This window comes from Stigmatopora argus, chromosome 9 (assembly GCF_051989625.1).
Source record: "Stigmatopora argus isolate UIUO_Sarg chromosome 9, RoL_Sarg_1.0, whole genome shotgun sequence".
In the NCBI taxonomy this organism is placed as follows: domain Eukaryota; kingdom Metazoa; phylum Chordata; class Actinopteri; order Syngnathiformes; family Syngnathidae; genus Stigmatopora; species Stigmatopora argus.
In genome coordinates this window covers 6,068,890-6,096,110 of record NC_135395.1, presented here as the reverse complement: position 1 = coordinate 6,096,110, position 27,221 = coordinate 6,068,890, and the positions used below count along the sequence as shown (strand labels likewise).

The following is a 27,221-nucleotide window of genomic DNA, read 5'->3' as shown; positions in this document are numbered from 1 at the left end:
TATGGATCAATATTGAGCCGCAACTATGGTAAGCAGCCCCCGACTCCATTTCCCCCGTAGAAGTATGCATGCTGGGATATACAGCTCTTTTGTCAATCCACTCAGAATGACGGCGAGCACTCTAATTCAGTGCTCGCCGTCATTCAGGATGGATATACAAAAGAACTCCAGCCGCTAGATGTTGGTGTCGACAGTGCATTCAAAGCTAGACTGCGAATTGTGTGAGAGCAGTGGATGACAGGCAGAAATTGCTGATTCGATAGATGACGACTTTGATGAGACGGAGTGTGGATGTGTTGGATGCTGCATTCGCCCAGCTGTTCAACATGAGTTATTATGCTATTTCTGTGTTACGAAAATACTAATACTTTACCGCGGAGAAAATAATAAAACAGTTGTTAATTCATGTTGGGGGTGAATGGAGTTGTCAGAAAGCTGATTTGTAATCTATAAATAAACTTTGGCTGACCTCTCTGACTGTTTTGTGGACATTCCCTTTAGCGCAGCACCGTCTAATGCAGGGGTGTCAAACCGGTCCTCAAAGGGCCGCAGTGGGTGCAGTTTTCATTCCACCTCAACAAGATGATACCGTTTCCAAGTGTAATCAGTTAATTAAAGTCAGGTGCTACTTATTTTAGAAGACACCTGATTGGTTAAAATGTCGGCACCGGATCGGTTGGAACTAAGACCAGGACCCACTGCGGCCCTCGGTGGAATCGGTTTGGCCCATGTGGTCTAATGGATGCATCATAACGCAAGCCCAGCCTCTACTGTAGCGCCTCATGTGGTGTGCCTTATATATGGAAAAAAGTTTAAAAATATGTCATTCATTGAAGTTGCGCCTTATAATGCAGTGAGCCTTACTGTGTGGAAAAGACGGTACTCGCTGCAAATGGATTGGACGTCTCTCGCTGTCTACGGTATTGAAATATCCCTCAAAGAAATGATAAAAAGAAGTGACAACTTACGTCTCAGAGCCTTCTGAACTCGACGCAGCTTCATAGCCGTTCTGTACGCTGAGAATTTGATGTTGTTCAAATCCGCTGACGGGGAAACAGAAACGAAGCTTTATTATCATACCAATGCAACATGCCACAAGTCGTTAACTCTCCGTGCCCTTCTCTCTGGCTTTTTATTTTATTTTGTCAAATAAGGTTAACGACCATGATGCATGACATCTTTTAATTCCAGTTAATTAAAGGTTAAGCAAAAGGCAATCAGCGCACCCGAGAGGCATTCCCTAAGGATTTTGTTTGTCTTTACAAAAACGAGGCTTCTTAATGAAATGTGTGATCGTTTGCACTCTCAAAGCTGAACGCATGTAGATGACATGGTGCCACCAAGGCTCCGATGGTGATGTGTGACTGAGCTGTTATATCGCGAATTAGAAGACGCTGAGAAAGAAAATCACATCGACTACTGGAAACAAAGACCCTTCCCTCTCGTGCTTAAGTTTTCTCAAAATCTTCTGCTGACCATTCGCTTATCAGCATCCTTTAGAGAGGAACCAGGGGGGTCACAGAGGAAGGCAGAGCTGAGGGGAAGGAGGTAAATTAACATAGAATGCAGGTAGGCTTCAAAGCCCTAAATAACTAACTAATCACTGCTACTGTCTGTCTGTGTGGCCTACAGCTGAATAGAGACCAGTCTAGGGTATAGTCTGCATTTAGCTCAAAGTCAGCTGCCAGCAACCCTTAGGATGTACGGTATGGAAAATGAATGAATGGCTGCGATTGACACTAAGAGAACCATTCCAATTCAACTGGGGGACTGCCAGCGATCGGTAGTCTATCGCTGTCAATGGCAGTTAATCATGATTACTTAATACCAGCGTTCCCAGTTCAAATACATATAACATCTGCTATAAGCAACAAAGTAATCCAGCAGTATAAAAATAAGGGATTTCTCCAAGCAGATCACATGATTGAAAATTGGGCCATAGGACATTTTTAAAAGATCGGAATCACGTGAAAAAGCTTGAGTTCTTTTGATTTCTTTTAATTTAAAGGGCTCCAAAGCAACAAAACAACATTACATAAAACAAAACAAAAAAACTGTACACACGTGCAGAATGAAACTTTTTGAGAAGATTGTAATCGAGTGGACAAAGACAGTCTCATCTCCCATCTCATTTTCTGAACCGCCAATCTCAGCTGTCTCCTGGCTAGAGACGGGGGACACCCTGAATTGGTGGCCAGCCGAACCCAGGTCAGAAGGAGACGGACAACCATGCACACTTGCACACTTGCTGAGTGTCCAGTCAGCCTACCATGCATGTTTTTGAAAGTGGGAGGAAACCGGAGTACCCGGAAGAAACCCACGCAGGCCCAGGGAGAACATGCAAACTCCACACAGGTGGACCGATCTGGACTTGGACCCAGGACCCCAGAGCTGTGAGGCCGACGCACTAACCACTCGCTTCACCGGGCCGCCTCCATTAAAACTAAGGAGTTATTTTTAGAAGCTACAGAGTTTACCTCGCAGTCAAACAGTAATTGTTGGTATTAAATATAAATAAAAATCAGCAAAATAAACAGAGCTGGATTCAGACTTATAATAACTTAATACAAAAACTAAACATCTCACTGCAGCATGCAACTAACCAAGTGCTTGGTACAGTTCAGTCATCTTTGGGTGGTCCCAGCATGTGGTCTGTGCCTGATGGCTGCAGAGAAGCAGAAGAAACGCACATTTTAAACATTCATACAGCATATTTAAATAGCAAAGACAAAAAGACTAAATGTTTCCCATTAAAAAAGTTCAACTACCCTATGTGACAAAGGCAATTAAAGTGAGCAGGGGAATAAAAAGTCTGAAACAATATAAGTTTGTTGTTGTTCTTTTTTAGTCTTGTACTCTCCAGGCAATTTATTCCACATTTGAAGGGTATTAAAACGGAAGACAGCTTGGCTGTGTTTCTCTTCTAGGCCCAGGGAAGCATAGGTCATCTTAAAAAAATAGAGAAAGATCCAGATGCCTTTGCTGTAGATGATAAATATAAATATTAATCACAGGAAGAATAACAAACATTGAACAAATGGAGGATGTGTATGCTGCACACAAAAGAAGTTGGAAAACTCTAAACGCTGCTTGTGTACTGAAAAAAATAACTGAATAAACAGTTGAATGCACAGACAAACACCAAAGTTTATTTTTCTCCTAACTGTTCATTGATTTCGCTTTTTAATGGCAACTTCAACAGCAACTTCGATTCTGTTTAACAAGAATAAACATGCTGGCATTTATTAGAGAAAAACGGAAGACATATCTCTTGGGATGAAGCAGTAAAATTTATTTCCATTCTTCTATTGCTTCAAATTGCAAATGCCATCTGGGGAAAGTACTGGAATTTCTGCATTAGTACTATAAGACGCAACTAAAAGACCATTTTCTCAAAAGCCAGCAGTGCACTACACATGTTTCCTCCCACATTCCAAAGACATGCATGGTAGGCTGGTTTGGCACTAAATTGCCCGAAGATGACTGTGAGCATGAATGGTTGTCTGTCTCGGCTGGCCACCAATTCAGGCCACCTCGTGCTCGAAAGTCAGCTGGGATAGGCTCCAGCACCCCGCACGACTCTAATGAGGATAAAGCGGTTCAGAAAATGAGATGACTGAATAACACAACTCTTAACCACTCACAATATTACTACTGGTACAGCTTCATCAAGTGCGTGACCGGACTTTTGGTCGCCCGGACGTTTGGTCGCCGGACATTTGGTCGCCGGACGTTTGGTCGCCGGACGTTTGGTCGCCGGACGTTTGGTCGCCGGACGTTTGGTCGCCGGACGTTTGGTCGCCGGACGTTTGGTCGCCCGGACCCAGACGTGCGGCGACCAAACAAGGTAAAACAACACGGTCTCCGAATCAATCAAAAACCAACAATGGCCCTGAGCAGTTTCACTGAGCGGACGTGTGAGTGTATAAGAGTGTGTATGGGTTGTCCCCTTAGGAAGGGACGTCAGTCAGGGTCTTAACAAGTTCTCCAACAAAACACAATAAAAGTACGGGAAATTTGGAGCTTTTCTTTAGCCAAATAATTAATAGGGCATTAAGTATGAAAAAATAATAATTCGCAGTTTGTATTTAGGGAATTTCAGCAACAATTTTAAATGGTAATTATCAATAACCTTCCCGGCGACCAAACACCCGGTGACCAAAAGTCCGGCGACCAAAAGTCCGGCGACCAAAAGTCCGGCGACCAAAAGTCCGGCGACCAAAAGTCCGGCGACCAAAAGTCCGGCGACCAAAAGTCCGGCGACCAAAAGTCCGGCGACCAAAAGTCCGGCGACCAAAAGTCCGGCGACCAAAAGTCCGGCGACCAAAAGTCCGGCGACCAAAAGTCCGGCGACCAAAAGTCCGGCGACCAAAGGTCCGGCGACCAAAGGTCCGGCGACCAAAGGTCCGGCGACCAAAAGTCCGGCGACCAAAAGTCCGGCGACCAAAAGTCCGGCGACCAAAAGTCCGGCGACCAAAAGTCCGGCGACCAAAAGTCCGGCGACCAAAAGTCCGGCGACCAAAAGTCCGGCGACCAAAAGTCCGGCGACCAAAAGTCCGGCGACCAAAAGTCCGGCGACCAAAAGTCCGGCGACCAAAAGTCCGGCGACCAAAAGTCCGGCGACCAAAAGTCCGGCGACCAAAAGTCCGGCGACCAAAAGTCCGGCGACCAAAAGTCCGGCGACCAAAAGTCCGGCGACCAAAAGTCCGGCGACCAAAAGTCCGGCGACCAAAAGTCCGGCTACCATGAAGTGGACCATTTCAGGGTGTACTCCAGCTATTCTCCATAGTTGGCTGTGATAGGCTCCAGCATTCCCCGCAAACCCTTGTGAGGATAAGTGGCCTTAAGAATGAATGAAAAAAAATGAATGAATTAATTTTAAAATCTGAATATATAACCGAATTTTTACTATTAAGAGGCTGAAAAAGAGGATTTGGACAAAGTTTCTTATAAACGTTCAATCCACCATCAGAAAAGCTGTCAATTAATTATGGCAGCCTAGTTGGTACTGTAACTATGATTTGGCTCGCAACAAAAATGGAGGTGGACACGCCAGATCTACAAGGTCATTCTGGAACAGTGGAGAGGAAATGCAATTGGCTTCAAAGACCAGTGGGCTTGACAGCGATCTGTGTTTTTACAATTATTTGACCAAAAACAACAACACGCCCCCTTTTATTCATCATCTTCTTGAGAGAAATAAAAAAGCAACTGTAAAGTGTGACCGTGACTTTGCACTTACTTGATGTAATATGGCACTTTGTTAGGGGAGATGGCACGCTCCCATGGTATCTGCACTGAACCTGAAACACACACACACGGGAAATACAGTCAGTGGGAGAAGCTTCCCATGCGTGAAAAGCCATGGCACACGCTGGCCTCTGCGACATTGTGTTTTTCTTTCAGACCTTATTAAGTGGGCAGCCCTGGCGTGGTCAGACAAAGGACAAAAAGATAGTGTTGTGTTTGTTTGGCACGGCCAAATAGAAAGAAGAGAAGAATAAAACATGTTTCGCATTCAGAGCCATGAATTCGTGAGCTGCTTGTGTTATTTCAGCTTTGCTGTCATGACCTCTATGTTGACTGTTATGCTGCATTGATAGGCTAATGAGGAGACTAGAGACAAAGTTGCTTTAAAAATTAGCTGTTCTCACATGGACCACACAGTAACTTTGTGAAATTGCCATTTGTAACACTGAAAAGCAGAAAACATGTCACTAACCTTCCTACTATTGCATGGGTAGAAAGATGTATTCAATTCATCAGACGCAGCGATGACGTCAATCCATTTTGATTGGGAGGCGCTGGCACCGATCAAACATGATCATTCAATGGCACTAATCCCAGTTAAAATAAATTTGAATTCCAGTCCCGCCAATGGCAGCAAGTAGTTAAATAGGGGATTGTGAATTTCAATCTTGGAATAACTTTTACTGCTGCAATTGTGCCAGCAGACGGCAGCATAGTGCCCATTTTATATACAGACGCTCCCCTACTTACGAACATTCAACTTACGAACAACGGTACATACGAACATGTCTGCAAATTGCGTTTAAGTCGAAAAATTTTCGTAAGTCCAATTTTGTATTCCGCGCCTTTTTCAGAGTAGTACTTCTTTCCGCCGCTAATACCGACGCCTGGCGCTGTGAGAGCTCAGCTCACCCAGCATCTACCTTCTTCGTTGCAATGCGGAAGTGCGTGAATGTATCTCCAGTGTGCAAAGAACCTTTTTCATTTGTATCATTAAATATCTCATGCATCCATTATTGAATATGGTTGGTAAAAAGCGAAAGGCTTCTATTGAGGGAGTTGCAAGGAAGAGGCAAGCCATTTCATTTGAAACGAGTGGCAATAATAACAATGCTCGATGCGCGTGAGAGTGGTGAGCATTGCACATATGTACAACTTGAATCGTTCGACCGTCAGTACCATTTATAAACAGAAAGATCGAGCAGCAGGACCCAAATATTGAACGTTGCACAAAGTTTGCAAATCAATTGAATGATGCCATACAGTGCTACCGCATCATTTATGATGAAAAAAAGAAGAAAACTGTGCAATCGTCGTTAGATCGCTTCTTTCGGCCAGTTTCTAATACATAAATCTCTCTCTATACAGTACTGTACATATTCTCTTCATTTTATGAAATGTTTTTTTCAGTACAAACCAATGCGTGTTACTTATACAAGCCTTAAACATACAAATGCACTTATATCAACCTTCAATATACTTATATAGGCCTTAAACATAAATTATAATACAAAATATAGCACTGAATCAACTTACAAACAAATTCAACTTATGAACAATCGCTCGTTCGTAAGTAGGGGAGCGTCTATATAGCCCAGATTTTGAGTGTTGTTTTTGTAACAATAAAAAAAATATTTCATTGGTGACACTTTTATGACGTAAAGATAACGACTTAAACATGTCTTGTGAGACGCTGTTGATGTTGATATGATTCATTTTTCATTCATTCATCTCTTCCGTGAATCCTCGCAAAGGTTGCTAGAGCCTATCCCAACTGACTTTGGGCAAAAGGCCGTAAGGTGTAGCGCATACAGAGAGACAGATGACCATTCGCGCTAACAATCATTCCGGAATCGAGACCGCGCCTGCCCACATCAAAGTCCGGCGAGTGAACCCTGAAGTCATCAGGCGGCCTTGTTTTTATGATGTTGTTCAATATTTTCTCCTGCTGCAACACCATTTTTGACCACCAGTCATGCTTATACTGTCAACCTTCACCATGGCTTCAGTACGTTGCATTTTTTATATTAACTATCCAAATCTAAAATGTTCATCGAAAGATCAAAATTCACGCTGCAACTTGCAAGACAGGGGTTGAAAATGGCGGAAGTCAAGCCTGCGCTTCTTCATTCTTCGATGTTGAAATACCGCTTCTTCTTCGGCGCTGAATTGGGTGGCACTTCGCACCGAAGAAGCCATATTTCAATGTAGAAGAAGAATGAAACTCCAATAATATCAAAGGCCGAGAAGGATGACATCTTTCCTTTTCCTGTTTTGTTCCGATTGAATTTCACATCGTGCACATAAGCTTGTGTAGGAAGCCTATGCCGAGCCTATTCCAGCTTTGTTTGGATTTTGAATCACCCTTGAAAATGCCTCCTAAGCGTCCTGGGCCATCCAAAGCATCCAATGAGCCCAAGATAAAACGAGACGTGATGACAGTGACCAAAAAAGTGACGTTGCTAGATATGCAAAGGGTGTAGCACGCCATTGTGGCATAAATTAATCTACTGTGCGTTAAACCAAGAAAGAACAGGCGAACATTCGTAAAACGGCAACAATATCTATTTCCAAGGACACCACGCGAGTAGTAACTACTAGGAACAAAAAAATGAGCCAGCACTATGAGGCATTTACACCATAGATAAAGGCCTGAAGCCGGCATGACGAGAGGATCTTCTTAGTCGTGTCAAGGCACGTGAGGTGCAATTTTGCTGAAATAAAATAAATAGAAAATAAGTTTTTACAAAAAAAATCTGTCCTTCAAATGCTGGAAAACATTTTTAAAATATTTTTCTAGACCAAAACTAGATAAGACCTTGACAGATTTAAATTTTTGGAGTTTTCATCGACTAAGACTAAAACTTGATTAGATTAACCTATTGAGTGGCATTCACATCAGTGAATGAGAGCATAAAGCTGGTTGTCAACCTGTGCATTTAGTACTTGGGCACCAGTTGCAGCAATTGCAGTTATTTAATGGATGTGTCTGCCTCGTGCCATGTTACCATTTGTCCGATAAATCATTTGAAAGTGCATCGGTGCGCTGTAACATTAGGACTGACACATATGTAGTAAAAATTTCAAGGTACCTGACAGCCAAGCCCACTTGCTTTAAAAGTAATCTGTAAAATCAGGAAATCAATTCTGAGACTGGAAGGCAATGAAGTAATGCTAAAATTGGAGCAACGTTATGCCGTCTACTTGATTTAGTGAGGAGCCTTGCTGCTGCCGGAACTAGCTGGCGGCAACAGAGTGCTTTTTTTTTACTAATAGCGGAGAAAAAGTTGCAGTAATCTAACTTGCGGAAAATTAGGGAATTATTCATTTACTCAGTCATGTTTAGTACAGTGGTACTTCGAGATACAAGCTTAATTCGTTCCGGGACTGAGCTCGTATGTCGATATTCTCGTAAGTCGAACGAACGTTTCCCATTGAAATGAACTAAAAACAAATTAATTGGTTCCAACCCTCTGAAAAAACACTCCGCCTAGTGCTCGTAGATATCTGTTATACACGAAAGAGATGCGGCAAAAAAGACAGTGCGCTAAAATGATAAACAGCCTCTCATGTCTTGGCTACCTGGCTTTCTCGTATCTCGAAATTTTTCTCGAATCTAGAGATAATTATTTGCTCGAAATTTTCCTCGTAGTCGAGTCCGACGCACTAACCACTCGCCTACCGGACCGCCACACAGAGTAAGATTTTTGAAGTGGAGTCCGTGTTGTGGCATTTGCATCTGCTTTTTTCTTTTTGCAAAGTGTTTGAACTATAGACTTTGTCTGACACTTCGTTGCCCCCACAGTTTACAGAGAAGAAAAAATATATAATCATCATGGAATTCCTGATTAGAACCAACCCAACGTGTTGAATTCTTGACTAAGTCGTATCTCGAAATGCTCGTATGTCGGGGTGCTCATATGTCGAGGTACCACTGTATTGAGATGTCCCAAATCCAACAGAGTGAAATCAACCTCAATCAAGGTAATTTTCAGAGGTTCGGAATTGGGTAAAACATAGAGTTTTTGAACTGTATTTATCTATTTTTAAAGTATTGACTCATTGGTTGCCATCGACGGCGACAGAAATCCAACTTATTTTGACTGGGAAGGGATGCCAGCAATTGTCAAACTGGATTGAAAGTCTGTCACCATCATTGGCAGTAAAATAGGGTTACTCAATCCTAGCCGTTACAATTCACACAGATTTTATGTCTATAACTGTCATGGGCAGGGAAAGAGTAAAGGGCTTCAAACAACAAAATAATAACTGAGGTATATCGCAAAAATACCCAACATATACTGTACTATACAAGTTTTAGTCACAAATTATGGGTGCACGTTATACTCGAATAAATACGGTTAACATAATCTGTTCTCTTTTACATGACTTTTATATTGAATAGCTTTGTTAAAATTGAGAATTATAACAGATTTGTGCCCTGTGATTGGCTGGCCACCAATTCAGGGAGTCCCCCGCCTGGTGCCCATCATTGGCTGGGATGGGCTCCGATTTGGATTAGCTTTTTTTCCCTTCTTGTATATTTATTCATTCATTTTCGGAACCGCCTTATCCTCACTAGGCTCACAGGGAGTACTGGAACCTATCCCAGCTGAGGGTACAAGGCGGGGAGACACCCTGAAATACTCTGGCGTGTATATGAAACGAAAATAGCTGGACGACTTATGGTTTGTGGAAGTGAAAAAAGCATTTAGGAAGCCCTCCACCTTTCTGGCTACATAGGTAAGGTCATCTCCCAAACAAGGCTAGATTTAAATAATTAGGTGCTACGTATATTGAAATTTCATTGCAATTGTTTTAGATTTCGAGTGGTTTGAAGATGTTTTGCAAATAACGACAGAAAGGCATGACCTGGCTTCATCTATAGATGCAATATGGGGAATATCCTATTATATCATTATGCTACAGGCCATTTGAAATCACAATAACCACATTAGATGTTATAAATGTATTTTCTTACTTAACAAATCCCAAGCATTAGAGATATCTATAGGTCACATGTATAACTGCCGATATATATCGTCACATTGTGCATTACTAGTCTGGTCTCAGGAGAAAGACACTGAATCCATATAGAGATTTCAATACAACATCAAGGTATGTTTCGACCTGCAATTTGACGGCACTAGACATTCCGCGATCATCAGTCTACTGTGGGGAAAAAGCAGCCAATGAGTCCCATATTGAGAGTTAAGAATTGCCAAAATGTACTTTAAAAAAAAATATTCAAGCGTTAAAATGGGGAAAAAATATTCCATGTGAGCCTGGGTGTCTTTTTGCTTGTCTCAGTCACAGCCGTGAACGTCACGCTTGAGATCACCTTGGCAGCCAAACAGAAGACAAACTATTGAAGACCTCAGCTGTGTGTGCGTGAACTTTCAAACTGAGTAAAGAATAAGGGCAGCCAGCCAAAATGTGCATCCGTCTTAAAGGGCCCTGCGGTGGTACCAAAAAGCTTGTGGATTAAGTAGAATGCTGTAAGTAAAAATCAATGTTGTGTTATCATTTTAAAAGCTAAAGTTGAGTTGGAATGTGCTGCTAAGCCCCACGCAGATGCTGTAGCTTCAAGCAATTCTTGACACAGTCAAGTCCAGCCAGCATTTATAACATCACTATTCTTGAAAAAGGTGGTGTATTAACTCAGTATCTGCCATTAATGGGCAGAGCTCCAATTTAATGTAACAGGGATTTTAATTTAATTTTATTTTTTTACAATTTTTACATTTCTGGTGCTTATTTTTGTAATTATTATTGCGTAAATAATAATATAAAGTAAAATATAAGTAGTAACACTAATCTAAAACGTACTATATATGCGTTTTCAATGTCGTGACAGCAAACCTAAACTCTTTCATTTGTAATCTTTGTTTTCCTTAATCTTCTTAAACATTACTAGTGGAATGGCTATATATGAGTGTTTCACCCGCCATTGACGGCGACAGCCGTACAATCCAATTTTACCAGTCAAAATACCTAATGGTATAACAACTTCCCTGCCTCGTTTAAAATCAAAGCACATTCCCATTTATTGGCACCGTAACGAAGCCCCACAAAGCCAAAATCTATGCACTTTGGAGGGATCTGAATATCACTGCTATTCACACCACAGTGAAGCCATCTGTGAGCCAGCATGATGACCCTAAGGGACTAGTGTTCAGTCACGCCAAAACAAGTCACCTCAGTCTAAACCGGGCAAAGTAACTTGGTGTTTTTTTCATTATTGTTTGTGCAGCGGCCATAGAAAATAAATCCACCCACGTTTGCTCATGTGAGGGCAACGAGCGGTGTGATGAGCACAGCCAGGGAGCCTCCTCGCGACAGGAAGACAGACCGACTAAGCCTGCGATCTCCAGCTCCGACTAAAATAAGCACCAGAGCGAGGGTGGTTTACAGCATAGTCACGCAAAACTAAAGCCCAACAAATGAGGTCGTGCATTTAATGATGTTAACGAAAATTCTTAGTTGAAATTATAAAAATGTCAGTCAGCATGGAATCATTCTCTTATTCCCCATAACGCCTTCTCCAGGAAAGCATAGTTAGTGGAGAAATTGCCAAGAATATCGTCAAACTGGTGCTGAACTGCAGTTGGGGCAGAATTTTTTTGTTTTGCAACTTATCAGGTCATGCTGCAAGATTAATTGATAACAAATGTGTATTTGATTTTTAAAAAAGCTTAGAATCCAACTTTGCATTTTCAATTAATCTAGTAATTAGAGTGGCATTATAATGGTTTGTTTTTAAAGTTCTGTTTTTAGTTGTTTTGATTTGTAACGGTCTATCTCTGTGGGTGCCCTCCAACTAACTATTGACCAGTTTAGAGTGTAGTACACCTTTCGCCTGAAGGATAGGCTCTGGCATCCCTCGAACCTGACCAGGATAAGCACTGTCGAAAGTAAATCAATGAAAGGATTTGGAAGTGCCCTCTTGTGGCAACAGTGAATATGATTCGAGTTTAGCATGGCCACATTTTCAGACGAGTATCATGAATAAACAGAGCAAGCTTCCAGTACAAAATATAATGTAAAAATCATATGAAAATATCATAAGGTAATTTATATCAAGCCCTGCGATTGGCTCTCCACCAATGTACGGTGTTCCCCGCCTGGTACCCATAGTTGGCTGGGAGAGGCTCCGGCACTCCCCGTGACCCTTGTGAGGATAAGCATTACAGAAAATGAACGAATAATTTATATCAACGTTTAACGAGTTGCGTTTATGTTGATGTGAAGGGCTGCAGTCGTCTAGGTGAGCTCCAGTAAGCAAGGCTTGTTATAGATTAATCCTCAATGCTAAATTGCACTATTATGTCATATTGCTAAACTGGGTAGGTTTTGTTCAATAATTCATTAAAAAAAAGTGTTTTAGAGATGTTGAATATTATGGTAGGGGCTTTACTATTGTTCTTGTGTAAATATGCTAATTAGCAATTAGCACAATATAAACTATATATATCAAAACAAAACCTCTTCAGGAAAACAGAATATTTTGTGGTGTTTGAGTTTTGGGGAAATTCTGGCATTTTCCCTTTTTTCATTGCAAATTTTTCAGTTTAGTAAATTCTAACTAAAAAAGTTTGGTCCAATTTTAGAGGAAAAAAGAAATCCCTTCACAGCATGCCTAATTACTATATGTATATTTCCACATCACACACACTAGGTATAATGGAAATGCAAATAATGGCAGCCAAAGAGCTAAAGATCATTTCAATTATATTTCTATTTATATTTTTTTCAATCAACCAAACTCACAAACTCCAACATCTTCTATTTGCATTATTTTACTTACTTGACAAGAAGTGTTGCGATCCAGGACCAAAATCTCGGTGTGCATCTTGAAGCTGCTTTAACCTCTCCTCAATGGAACTCTAAAAACCCACACAAACAACACAGCAGGTGAAATCAAAGAGAATAATTCTGCATGTCACAAATCCCCACAATGACAGTCCAAACACGCAGAACACCTGTGTCTCCTCTAATAGCAAAGCGTGAGAAATATATGAGGTCTTTGGCAAACGGTTCTGCTCCTGAAGGACTGTGAAGAGCCTTTGAAGAGCTTCAAGTGAGAGAGCACGACAACAGAATCCTAACTCGTCCCAAAACGAGATCACTGATTCCCTGGGAACCACGACGACATACAAAGTAATGGAAGACAATGAAAAGTAAGGTAGATGAAAAGTATTGCGACAACCGCGGAGACGAACCTGTGGCGGGGTGACAATATTAAGTTTGCTGTCGCCCTTGTCGGGGCATTCGCTTCGCCGACAGTTCTACTGACATGGGAGTCAGTGTGTCCTTTGCACAGATGAATTATATTGGCTAAGGCAAATACATTATTCTCCTGTCAGCAGGTGTAGCAACACATCCGCAAACATAGGCAGGTAAATCCAATCGCGTCAAATAAAGAGCAGAACCGGGCCTTGAAGTATTTAGGCAGAGGTAATGACTTACACACTCGAAAAGTTACATGCCCTTGAAAAGAAACTGCCACCATCCGGGCTGTGATGTAACTAATTGCTGCGATCTGCCGTACTCAGGCAATTGGAGCCGCCATAAGGAAGACAAATGCCTACATTAGCCACGATCGACAAATATTAGCAAATCAAATTTGGACAGCCGTTCTCGCTGATAGTGCAGCGGCCAGAATCAACACGCTGGAGGAATTTGATTGGGGTTTAATGCTGGCAGTTTTAATGAAGATGGAAATAGTTCTGGGAGAAAGAGAGAAATTGCACTACTGAAAAGTGAAACATTCACTGATTCAAAGGTTCAAACTGTGTAGAAAGTAGCAGACTTGCAATAACATTTACTCATCCACCAGGTTGCCAATCATTTCTTTATGACAATATGACATCAGTTCTTTGCACTATGACGCATTTGCTGTCAATCTTATTTTTGTTTCAAGGGCCAACGTTACACATTTAATATAATCAGTTCCCTTTCACCTAAAGCAAATAAATCATACATCAAATACATTGTAGTTATGGACTGCCATAATAAATTGAAAATGAATGAATTACCAACAGAATTATTTCTGAAAGTCCCTTCATCAGTTACATATGCATGGGGGCATTGTCAACCACACATTTTTGAAATTGCATTAGTCTCTCAAAAGCAAATATATGTTCTAATTTCTTTCATGATTTTATGATTTTATTTTTTACCTTCTCTATAAGGGGTCCTCATGTTAAAGAAAACTCACAAACAAATAAAGGGATTACATCGGCCATGAATGACCCTCAATGCAGGAAGTAGACCGAAAGAGGAGTGCTGGTGCACAAAACTGAGGCTTTTAGTAGGAACTAACAGAAAAGCCATACAAACTTAGGACTTAGTAAAAATCAATAAAGAATTAACCTAATGGGGATAGAACATACATACACTGACAGGGAGACGACATGACCAAACGGAAGCAATACTCCAACAACCAGACATACCAGGACGCAAAGTATTAATAGACACATGGGATAATTATCAATCAAACACACCTGGTCACAAAAGTAAGGGGAGGCTAGAGGGACACACATCACCCAGACAGCACACCCAAGGGAGACACGCACACGCCTCCACCAAAATCACAAACAAAACATAACAATATCAAAGTAATAGAATATGTCTGTAATATGAGACAGAGGTTGTGGCAAGGTCAAAGGTCACAGAAGTCAGAAAAAGAATTTTGCAATTACCTGACAATTGTTTAGACTACCTAACTCATATTTGCAGAGTACAAGTGAAATAATGCGAAGAGAAAGGGTCAAAGGTAATTGCGTTCCGAAATGTTGAATTTGGTTGCTTAGGTGAACATCTGCTGTTTTCGTGTGCTCCTCTAGTTTTAGACTGTTTTAATTTTTAAAAAAGTAGAAATATCAATTACTTAATGAATGAGATAACAATAAGACTGATATAACTGTAGGAAGGCTGTTGAACTGCTTCCTTCATTTCTGTGTTATGTTAATTTGACAAAGTTATGATGGGGTCAGTGATAAAAGAGCATTTTTTTAAAAGCAATTCTACCGTGTCTGTCATTGTCAATGGCAGCCAATGTGTGAAAAAGTATACTTTTTGAAATAAAACACTGGTCAAAATAGAGGCAGTGCACTAGCAGCTTGCCCCACAGTTTGGAGATTCAGGGCTGAAAAAGTCGGCAGTCAAGCTTCCCCACAACCCTAATGAGGACCTGGGGCATAACAAAAGAATAGATGGATAGAAATTTATGCCACACTAGACAGAAATCCAAAAACGGAAATGACTCATGAGACTTCTGCAAATTTTATAACAATCCAGATCAATGACAAATGTCAGGAACTCCACGAGTTTTTATGAGCATCGATATAGGAAATAGAAAACGATCCAAGAATAGTTGATGAAACAATTTAGGAAAATGTTTCATTTTTATTATTCACTTCAGTTAAGAAGGAGCGATTCATCAAAGTTTTATGGCAAAAGCTAAATCAGAGAGTGGATTTGTTACTGTTCATTTTTCTGGCTAAATTTAGATTTTTTTATTGGGACAAGAACTTGTTCAGCTTTTCTAAATGGTCTAAAATAGACCGTTTTTTTAAAAGTACTTTAATCCTTACCCATTTTCCAGGTCTCACATGACCTTTTCTGATATTTTAGAATTATTAAAAACACCCCAAAATTTTTAGGGTATTTTTAATAATTTTTCGTAAAAATTATAAAAGGGTAAAGCAGAAAACATAATATCGACCAGCATAAAAAACAAAAAATAAGTGCATAAAAAATACAACAACAAAATAAACCTGAATCAATTTTTCATTGCTTTTCTGCAATATGGATTAATCATCTATGACTTTTTATTTGGCTCTAATGTACGCTCACATATTTAAACATGCAGGTTTGTTTTGGAAGACGGAATTCCATGATGTAACAATTTTCCGACCATAATAATTACAAAGGAAATCATTTTTCATTTTGTATGGCCCACTAATGAATACATTAGGGACCGGTCTCGCAGCTTAGAGGTTTGTAGCCACTGCTCTAAAAATTATATATATATATATTTTGTTGTATTTATATAGTGGCCATCTGATGTTGTAGAGGTTCACTCGCCTAAATTCAGTGCAGGCAGGCGCGGGCTCGATTCCCGCTGGTGGCGGTAGGATTGTGAGTAGCAATTACGTTGACGTTTGGTCCCCGGACGTTTGGTCGACCGGACGTTTGGTCGACCGGACGTTTGGTCGACCGGACGTTTGGTAGAACGGACGTTTGGTAGAACGGACGTTTGGTAGAACAGACGTTTGGTAGAACGGGCGCTTGGTCGCCGGGTTCGCTCGCTGTCAAATTATGACAGAGTTTACTGTTGATATTTTGATATTAGATATTTAGATATTAAACTCACTCTCTCTCTCTCATGATTATAATTTTGAGAGCTGATTTCAACAGTAACAACCCGGCGACCAAACGTCCGTTCCACCAAACGTCCGTTCCACCAAACGTCCGTTCCACCAAACGTCCGTTCCACCAAACGTCCGTTCCACCAAACGTCCGTTCCACCAAACGTCCGTTCCACCAAACGTCCGTTCCACCAAACGTCCGTTCCACCAAACGTCCGTTCCACCAAACGTCCGTTCCACCAAACGTCCGTTCCACCAAACGTCCGTTCCACCAAACGTCCGTTCCACCAAACGTCCGTTCCACCAAACGTCCGGTCCACCAAACGTCCGTTCCACCAAACGTCCGGTCCACCAAACGTCCGGTCCACCAAACGTCCGGTCCACCAAACGTCCGGTCCACCAAACGTCCGGTCCACCAAACGTCCGGGGACCAAACGTCTTTCGACCAAACGTCCGAGTACCATTATTGCTCAATGTGCCTTACAACTGACTGGCGACCAATCTAGGGTGTAGTCTCCCTTTCACTTGGTGTCGGCTGGGATAGGCTCCAGCAACCCTTATGACGATGCGCCATTTGGAAAATTGATAGATTAATATTTATAAACGTAGTTATATTTATTATCATTATTATTTTTTTACACTGAAACCTGACGACTCGAGTTTTATTCATGTTTCAAAGTAGTGAAAATGTCAGAGAGACCACTTTAAAACTTGTTGTACGGGATGGATTTCCCAATGTTTATTGTGTATTAGCTGCCTATTATGTTAAATCATTTAGAGCTCCACCTCGTGCAGCGGTGTCAAACTCATCTTTATTGTAAGTTGCATCGTAGTTAATGTTCCCTTCGGAGGGCGATTGTCAGTCAGCTGATTCGAGGAGTTGACAGCTTCGGTAAATGATTATCAAATTCACCCAAAAATCTTTTGTAAAGTAATCATTTAGAAGAATTGTTGCTAAAATGGCTCCTTTATACTTGGTGCTTGTACTTGTGCAATAACTTCGGGGTGTGCAATAACAATGTGCAATATCTTAGATTGTTCAATATTTTAGAATTTACCTTGCCCGGACGTGACTTTTTATATTACTTATTTATGTTTTTACTGAGAAACACGCACTTTGTGGTGTAGCACCACTAATTTTGTTATACGCAGCTGTTGTATAATGACAATAAAGGCTTTTGATTGATTTGATTTAGTTTGGACTAACCAAAAGCATTTTTTCCTTAATTGTTTTATTTTATTATGTATTTACATTTTTATTATTAAAAGGAAAGCAGGAAATGTTTTCTTTTTTAAAGATGTTTTAATGTATTGTTTTCTATTCCTTTTCCACAAAAAAATGATATGCCGAGCTGATTCGTAACCCCGGACGTTGAGTTTGACACCTGTGATCTAGTGGCTCACCAATACAACACTGAACAGGATTTATAGTTTAATGAGAACATTATACCACATCGGCTTTTAATCAATATATGATAATAATAATTAATTTTAAAGGGGCAATTACAACATCAGCCGACTGATTAATCGTTAGGCCCAAAAGACCACAAACATTTAGTTTGACATTTATTGATTATTATTATTTTTTTTTTTGTGGTTGTAATATACAATTTGTGTTTCTATAGAAACGGTGTGTGCATTTAGATGAATCTCACAAGGTATTGAGGGAAAAGCTTCTGAAGTATCATTGGTGTGACCTTGCATTGCTGCTAGCAATCCAATAAGTTCAAGGCAGGGGACAAAGGCTAATGTGGAAGGAAACAACTTTATCTGCTTCACTGGATTACAAAACAAGCCTTCCAGTTCAATCTGCTGTGTGTTGCTGTGTTAGTGAAGTGATTCACTCGGAGCGATTTCAAGGCCTCAGTGACAGAAATGAAACAAAAGAAGGGAGATCCTGGCAACAAGTGCATCAATGAAATCGAAAGATGGTTCTCAAGGAAGAAATCAGAATTGGAAGAATATTCTGTTATTATAATTGGTAAGTGTGGCGTCTGTTGAGCACAGATGGACCCAAGTGCAGGAAAGCACAGGCAGACACGGGATAACGGGCTTTTATAAACATAAACTTGTTCTCAAAAATAAAACCTCAAACCACAAAAACCAGGGGAATGTGACAAAGTTCAACATAAACAAAGAAACCAAACAAAAGGGTTTGGGGAACACCGGACGTAAAGAAGTAGGGCATAACAGAACAAGGACCGAGTAGAACTGAATAAACTGACAAAGACTAAACATTTATATAGACTGACAGGGTTTGACGAGACAATTAGAAACACCTGGTGAGAGGCAGCAAACAAGAGAAACCAGGGCCGGGAAACACAGGAGAAATCAATGGGTAATCACATGGACAAGTCACAAAGGGAAATAAATTCAAGAGTACCCCCTCCCCGAATAATCTATACCTCATCTCATCTCATTTTCTGAACTGCTTTATCCTCACCAGGGTTGCGGGGGTGCTGGAGACTATCCCAGCTGACTTCAGGGGAAACCCTGAATTGGTGGCCAGCCAACCGCAGGACACAAGGAGACAAACAACCATTCAGGTTCACACTCATACCTAGGGGCAATTAAGCGTGTCCAATCAGCCTACCGTGCATGTCTTTGGAATGTGGGAGGAAACCGGAGTTCCCGGGGAAAACCCACAAAGGCCCGGGGAGAACATGCAAACTCCACACAGGTGGACCGACCTGTATTGGAACCCAGGACAACGTGCTAACCACTCAACCCAAACTGTGAGAATCTTGTAGACGGTCTACTAAAAATCAGTACCTGAAGCAATTTCCATCTGTTGTTGAGATGCTCCAGAGCGCGAGCGTTTTCCATAGACAAATGGACGTCGGAAATGGCCAACTGGTGTGCCAAGTCATTGATGTGCTTCATTCCTTCTTTCACTTGCGTCAGTTCCTGCTTGAAAAGCTGCATGAACAGAAAACAGTATTTTTTTAACATGACAGTACATACAGAAAACCCCATAAGTAAGTGACCAGACTTTCAACGAACCAGACTGGTAGAAGGTGCCCAAAAACTGAGGAGGAACACAGTTTATGGATGCAAATTCATTCATTACTGTGCCAGGTTTTTGTTCTGTCAGCTGTTTTCCACACTTTAGGCAATTGAGAGCAAATTTTTAAAAACTTGAAAGTTGAGACCAAGTTCTTTTACAGCACTGTATTTGGGAGAACTGCTAACATCAGTGAAAAGAAATTCCTCATAATTCCCATTTATCGTCATGATCGTTATTTTTATAGACCATATATGCTGACAGTACGCCATATTGCGGGGTAATATAAAGATACCACAAAATGGCCTCTAGGGCATCTTCACACCGCAGGGCAGGATGCCCAATAGCTGGGACACATTCCCTTGTAGGACCGTCGCAAACGCCAAATACCAGTTTTTGGACACAACGTTTTACATTCAGGGATATGAATTGACAAGATATGGTGATAAATATTACCGTATTTTTCGGACCAGCCGTATATGCACAATGAAGAGGAAAAAAAAGTTCAAGTTTTATGGTATATATATATATATATATATATATATATATATATATATATATATATATATATATATATATATATATATCGGCCTATGTCTGATTATTATTATTATTATAAAACCTCTATTTCAACGGTATATATATAAAAAAAAAAAGCAACGCTCCGCTCAGTGCTCGCAGAGACGTTACAAAAAGGTAGTTGCGACCAGAGATATTACACGAGGAGATGCGGGGGAGAGGGCCAGTGCCTCTGATGTGCTTATGAGCAGCCAACGAGAAGTAATATACTATACTGCTCGTATTAGCGATTGCTCCGGCGTTCGCGCTGAGTGACGGAAAAAAACTCTGAAAAAAATGCAGCGCTGCGCCCAGTGCTCGTAGATATCTGTTATACACGAAAGAGACGCGGCAAAAAAGAGCTACAATGATAAACAGCCTCTCATGTCTTGGCCACCTGGCTTTCTCACATCTCGAAATTTTTCTCGTATCTAGAGATAATTATTTGCTCGAAATTTTCCTCGTAGTCGAGTCCGACGCACTAACCACTCGCCTGCCGGACCGCCACACGGAGTAAGATTTTTGAAGTGGAGTCCGTGTTGTGGCATTTGTATCTGCTTTTTTCTTTTTGCAAAGCGTTTGAACTATAGACTTTGTCTGACACTTCTTTGCCCCCACAGTTTACAGAGAAGAAAAAAGAGATAATCATCATGGAATTCCTGATTAGAACCAACCCAACGTGTTGAATTCTTGACTAAAAGCTAACTAGGAAAAGCTTGTCTTAGTGACACAATGAAGTTACTCCCTACATAAAATATAAAAGAAGGATGATTATGCACTGGAGCGATACAAATAAAAAAGGAAACGCAGTGCATGTTTACCTTGGTGGCGTCAATGTGGTCCTGCAGGGAGTCGATGAAAAGGTCTCCCACAGGCTCCCAGGCGTCCCTCACACCCTCTGCCTGCTCCAGAGCCAGCGCCAGCTCCTCCATTACCGCCTGGATTTGTAGAAGACGCTCCAAAGTCCTTTCCATGTGTCTGGAGAGTTGAAAATAACACATTAATTTTCAATGTTCCTTGGTCTATGGTAGTATTGGTAAACTCACATACCCCAGACTTGCAAAGATTCCATTCTGTCGCCCCTCTAGAATCAATTAAAACAATGTTTTGTCATAAGCTCTGACCTGTGTCTATCCACACAGCGTGCCGTCAGCTTCTCCCACAGGTCGCTCGTCACATTGGCCTGCTTCCAAACGGAGCGGCTAACGTTCAGAATCCGCCGGTGGGGTGACACATCTGCAAGAAATGAACATGGTTTAGATTTAATCTCAGAAAATGCCATCTCAAAGATGGAAAAATGGTAGATGCTTAGATTTTGCTTCAAATAATAACTGTGGAAAGATTAAAAAAAATGTATTACCAATCATGGAGAAAACCACACACAAAAATGAAAAAAATAATATGAAAAATGATGAAAGATATCAAGGAAGGTTGGGAGAGAATAAACAAAACAAACGAAACTTAGCATGTGATCTACAGCAGTTGCTACGTCTCGACCCACTTTTATTCACGCTATAAACAGTCAAAATGTATCTTTCCCAAATAATCTTTGAAAACAAACACATTATACATGTATAAGATAACTAAACATAATCACACATTCAAATTTCAAAACTAGTATAAATTAAGAAACGGGATGAATATACTACAACATTTTTAAAATCTGGACCTGCTGTAACAAATAACATACTATAGATTTTTACAAATTACTTTTCAGGCATTATCCAGATTGCAATTCAAATCAACGGTCAGTTTTTGACCAGACTATAGGTGACTTCCTCTATTATAGGTTTTGTTAGAATTTAGATGTTTGACATGTGAATTACCATGGACTGCCATCAGATGGTGACCGTATGATTATCTAAAATACAGCATGGTGTCGAAGTATTAAAATTAAAGCTCTGTATTGTATTATTTAATAATTGGTGTTAGACACAGAATATTTGATACAGTAAGGCTACTTTTAATGTCATATCTGTTTATGTTCTCAGTTAATTCTTTTTTTTTAATTTACCATCTCATCGAATTGGATGGACGGGGCAGTACAATGCAGCTGTAGCACATTAGGGGCACTCAGAATTTGTTCCCTGTTGCTCTGAGCGGACTATTGCCTTGCTTATGTTATGTTCTCAGTTAATTCCTTATTTTATTTCACCATCCCGTTGAATTGGATGGAGAGCTGTGTGCATGGGGTTTTGGGTGGATGTGTGCGTGTTTTTCCTTGTGTGTGCTGTCTGGGTGATTGTGTGCGTTTCACCTCTTGTGTCCCTCCAGGCTCCCCTTCCCTTAAGTGGCCAGATGTGTGTGATTGGTAATCAGCCCTTGTGTGTGTTTTTAAACCCTGTGTTCTGGTATGTCTGGTTGTGCGCTTATTGCTTTGATTTAGTCATGTCGTCTCTGCTTCAGTATGCGTATGTGCTATCCCTCTTAGGTTTGTTTCTTTGTTGATTTTTACTAAGTCGCTTTTTTTTTGTATGGCTTTTTCTGTTAGCTCTTATTAAAGCCTTTAGTTGTGTGCACCAGCACTCCGTTTGGTGTGAACTCCCTGGATTTCCGGGTCCCACTTTGCTCCACACCCTAGGACGCAATATGGCAGTTTCTCGCTCAGAGTTCTACCGCTAACATACAGTTATGTTTATTATTGTTATCTTTATGCATTTTATGTCCTGAGTTTACTTGCCGACACGGTCGTGGTGTTTTGTTTGTACTTTGTTACCTGCATATGTTGATATTGCAATATCTTAGGTATTTTTTTTCTGTTGTGCCTTCTGTGTTGTGTTGTTTTTTTGTTGTGGTTTTATGTTTGTGCGTTTTCTGGCGTGCTCCCTTTGTTTAATACATTTTACAATACTTATGATTTCCTACTTCTGAGTCTATGTTGAATCCACCTTCAACTGCTTGCCGTTTCATAACATTTAATCTGCGGGTCAATTCTTATTCCGACAGGTACCCGAGTTTTTTTTGTCTGTATAACAGGATTTTTTCTCATATCGGGGAAAATAAAAAATGGAATCCCACAGCTTTGAGGGGTTTATTTAGCTCCTACTCTCTAGAAATCATCTGACCTACATGTTGGAGAAGTAGCTTTCACGCAGGTGACTTCAACATCTGCTATCTTAAATTTTAAATAATCAAGACTGCTTTAGAAATGTACAAGTATATTGTTGACTTGTTTCCTGAGAAGGGAAGTTGACCTTTTCCTTCTGCCAGTGACTCCTCTGGTTCCTGGAAGGGATGCTGTGCCAGGAAAGATTGGGCAGACTCCAAAACTGAGTAGATGAACGGCCCCCGAGACTTGACATCCTCCATGAAAGCCTGGTTTGAACAGGAAGAAAGAAAAACGAGCATAAGTAAAAGGTACAAATCAAAGAACCAGTTTCCCAGGCAAATTGACAACCTCTGCTCAGACACCTGAACTATTCAGTTAAACAGCCAGTGTGCAGATTTGCAGAGCCTTCAGACAAACACGATGATAATCCTTTACAGTGAGGAATAAAAATCAAAGTGGGTTTGGCTTCCAATGATCTGTACTTCAAACAAGTTAATGTCAACCATCTGTAACAGTATTTACTCCCAGGCAGTCAATGATAGTGATGTATCGCCACTGGGAAACGGCCACCTTAAGAGAAAAACAAGATATTTTACAATCCTTACAAGCACACCCGAATGCACCATTAACCCAGCAAGTGGATTAAAGCACATACCCTTGGATATCTGGCAGGTACACAGCAGGGGATCATTTGGTATTGGGCCAAAACAAAAGATAGTTGTCTCACTTTTGAGGCCTAAGAAACAGTCTTTTTTGCCTACAATTTTAAGTTGGTTGTTGATTGAACTGCAGAGATTAATGATTAATAGCCTGTACAACCCTTAATTTGGAACTCATTCAAAGCTTTGCTGTCATTAATAACGCTAGGTATCCAATCCACTTTGACTAAGAGGGCTGGCAAGGAATGAATGATTTGAAAATCATAAACTAAAATTTTAAAATAGACATTAGCGTATTATTGTGGGCCATAAATGGGTATGTTTCTGGTTTTATCAATTCTGATTTGATTAATCTTTTTATTAAGATGTTATTCATTAATTAAAGCATTTCAATCATTCATTTTCTGAAGCCCTTCATCCTTACAAGGGTCGCGCGGGAGCCTACCCAGCTGACTTTCAGGGACACCCTGAAGGTGGCCAGCCGATCACAGGGCACGAGGAGCCAGACAACCATTCACACTCACACTCATACCTAGGGGCAATTTAGAGTGTCCAATCAGCCTACCATGCATGTCTTTGGAATGTGGGAGGAAACCGGAGTACCCAAAGGAAACCCAGACAGGCCTGGGGAGAATGTGCAAACTCCACACAGGTGGATCAACCTGGGTTTGAACCCAGGAGCCAGAAGTGTGAGGTGACACGCTAATCACTCAGCCGCCGGGCTGCCCCCATTTATTAAAGCAATAGATAAAAAATAATATTTAAAAATATACAGGCAGTCGAGTGGTTAGCGCGTTGGCCTCACAGTTCTGAGATCGAGAGTTTGATCCCAGGTGGCTTCCGACCTTCCTCTATGGAGTTGGCGTGTTCTCCCCAGTTTTTCTCCGGATATTCCAGTTTACTCCCACATCCCAAGAAGAAAGTGATCACGTATCATGGCAAGAGACATCTAATAGAATTAACAGGGATTGTAGGGCATGCATGTTTCAGAGTTAGTTGGAGCTGGATAGACAGGTAGGAATTTTAGATAACATGTTTACGGTTAGGATTTTAGATTTAGCGACACCACACTAAAGGGTCACGGCCCTAGTTCCGGGGATGTTGCTGAGCTATTTTGGACTTCTCTGATGAAGGACATTTTTATACTGCATGAAAGTCATCACTAATATTGATGATTGTAGACTTTGTTTACTCGTTGGCGATGGTCTGATCCTAGTTCAATGCATCAGGCACTTTCAAACAACTTTGTTCACTTTAGATGTGGAATATCAATTGATAAATCAGCAGCAAATTTGGAGCAACATAAGTTACTTAAAGGATGACGGGGTTCTACTGGCAGCTCCACATGGGATTAAATTGCAGTGTACTTGTGCTGGGTGCCCAGAGAGGAGCCAAGAAAGCAGTTAGAGTCCTTTGGGGAAAGTGGTACGGCTGGACTGCTAGCTCAGAAGAGTCAATTAAATGGTAGGAAGGCTGTGCGACTGGAACTCAGCAGAGTGAAAAGAAATACAATTGAACCATCAGCGCCTGCCGTAGAGCCCTGATGAAAGCAAGCATGTTCTCCATCTTAATAAATCAACTTATTCCACTTTGACTATACGGACATATTCATTTTAGAACGGTGAATGGCACGAGTTGGAAATTTTATCACCAAAGCACTAAATCCACTAAATGCAATAGAAATGTTTTCTTTAAGATGTGTACTGAATTTATCGAGAAGGAAATGCTGAATGTCTATAAAATATTCATTTATTCATTTTCAACACGGCGTATCCTTGTCGGGGCCGCAGGGTGATGGAGCCCTTTGGGCAAAAGGCAGCCTATACAGTAATACCTTGACATACGAATGTCCCTACATACGAGAAATATCCCAGGCAAATATTTGCCTTGAGATACAAAAGAAATTTGAGATACGAACACACGAGATGGTTCCTGATGTGGCCGTAAGTATGCGAGACACTGCTTATGAGAACAGCATCAATCTGTCTTTCGCCCGCATCTCCCTTGCGTAAAGATATCTACAAGCACCGACTGACCGACTCAATAATCTGCGAAAAAGCCAGCGGAATCTACATGGACTTGAAAGCAAAGCAAATATCTGAAAAAGACACCAGTGAAATCCTTCAAAGCGAATTGTGGCTGGTTCGATAATTTTGAAAAACGAAGTGGGATACACTCGATTATGAGGCATGGACAAGCCAGGAAGTTCCGACTCGAAAGCCGCGATGGAATACATTAACATGTTTGCCTCGATTATTGCAAAAGAAGGTTTAAATTTAGTGTATGTAACGTATTAAAACTTATATTTAAGTGTGTATATTAATCTTAAATTTGATCTTAATTGTGCCACCCTTACCTAATAGAATTTTTTCATATAGAAATTCTCTCACTGCATGAGTTGAGCTAATATTACAACTCTCCGTGCCTTGATTTCTCATCCAACCGACTGCCACACTAATTCCCTTTGACCAGTAATGATGTTGTGGATGAAGCGTTCCCATGCTGATCACACAGCATCTTCCACAGACACACACAAAGGATTACAATTACGGCCGGCAATTTACGGGCCAACTTGTGCACTTGAGTGATGAGTTTCAATATTGGCCAGAGCCCGACAAGCATGACAAGCAGTTGGTGATGAGATTTTGCACAAACGAGCAAATAAGAGAAGCACGCAGGAGCTCTTGCCAAGAAAAATATGAAATAAACGCCTCAAAATTGAGAGCTGCCGCATTAGATAAGGTTCCCTGTGTAATATTGGTGTAATTATTTCCTTTTTTGGAGATTCACCATCTTTATCCTCTCTGTTTTCCTGTCTGACCAGTATAAGTCGATCCATGGATTCCTAGAGCAGCAACCTTGTTAAAACTTTAATACGGCCTAAATTTCATACTCAGTGGCCTCATCATCGCTTGCGGGAACATTCAGGGTCTTAAAATCAGATTAGGGTGAATTATGCATGCTGTCGAACATTTCAGAGGCAGGAAATGAAGTCATTTCAACATGTTGCTGGCGTTACATTTACCCGTCACTGGGCCCTCTCTGGGGTCTGTTGACAAAAAGAAAGATAGATTTTCTCTCGCTTCAAAGAGCCGCAAAATCCTCCTTTACACATAATGGGGGGAGAAAAAAAACGTAGCCCCAAATCCGCAGGTCACCTTCAAGGACACACATCCAGTTAATATACTCTGCAAACTGCAACACAAAATGTACTTGGGATCAGTAATTCACATTTCTTTAAAAAAATTGAATTCTCCATCAAAATGTGGGTATGCATTCTACCGCTATGCTTTGTTATAGTTTCAGAGCAACCAAGCACCACGAAA

General features: G+C 40.9%; 1 protein-coding gene across 6 annotated transcripts in view; it reads right to left on the bottom strand.

Annotated features, from left to right (window-relative positions):
* The window catches only part of drp2 (dystrophin related protein 2), a 189,634-nt gene that overhangs the window by 49,763 nt on the left and 112,650 nt on the right, over positions 1-27,221 (bottom strand). For 5 of the 6 annotated variants that reach the window (XM_077609084.1, XM_077609085.1, XM_077609082.1 and 2 more), the window contains 8 exons: positions 23,382-23,502; positions 21,312-21,423; positions 21,009-21,165; positions 19,398-19,544; positions 13,058-13,136; positions 5,243-5,303; positions 2,604-2,665; positions 969-1,043 (listed from right to left, as the gene is read on the bottom strand). In XM_077609084.1, the coding sequence (XP_077465210.1) occupies positions 969-1,043; positions 2,604-2,665; positions 5,243-5,303; positions 13,058-13,136; positions 19,398-19,544; positions 21,009-21,165; positions 21,312-21,423; positions 23,382-23,502 (814 nt within the window). Of the gene's footprint in view, positions 1-968; positions 1,044-2,603; positions 2,666-5,242; positions 5,304-13,057; positions 13,137-14,649; positions 14,716-19,397; positions 19,545-21,008; positions 21,166-21,311; positions 21,424-23,381; positions 23,503-27,221 lie in introns of those variants that run through there. The other variant, XM_077609088.1, reaches the window with a different exon arrangement.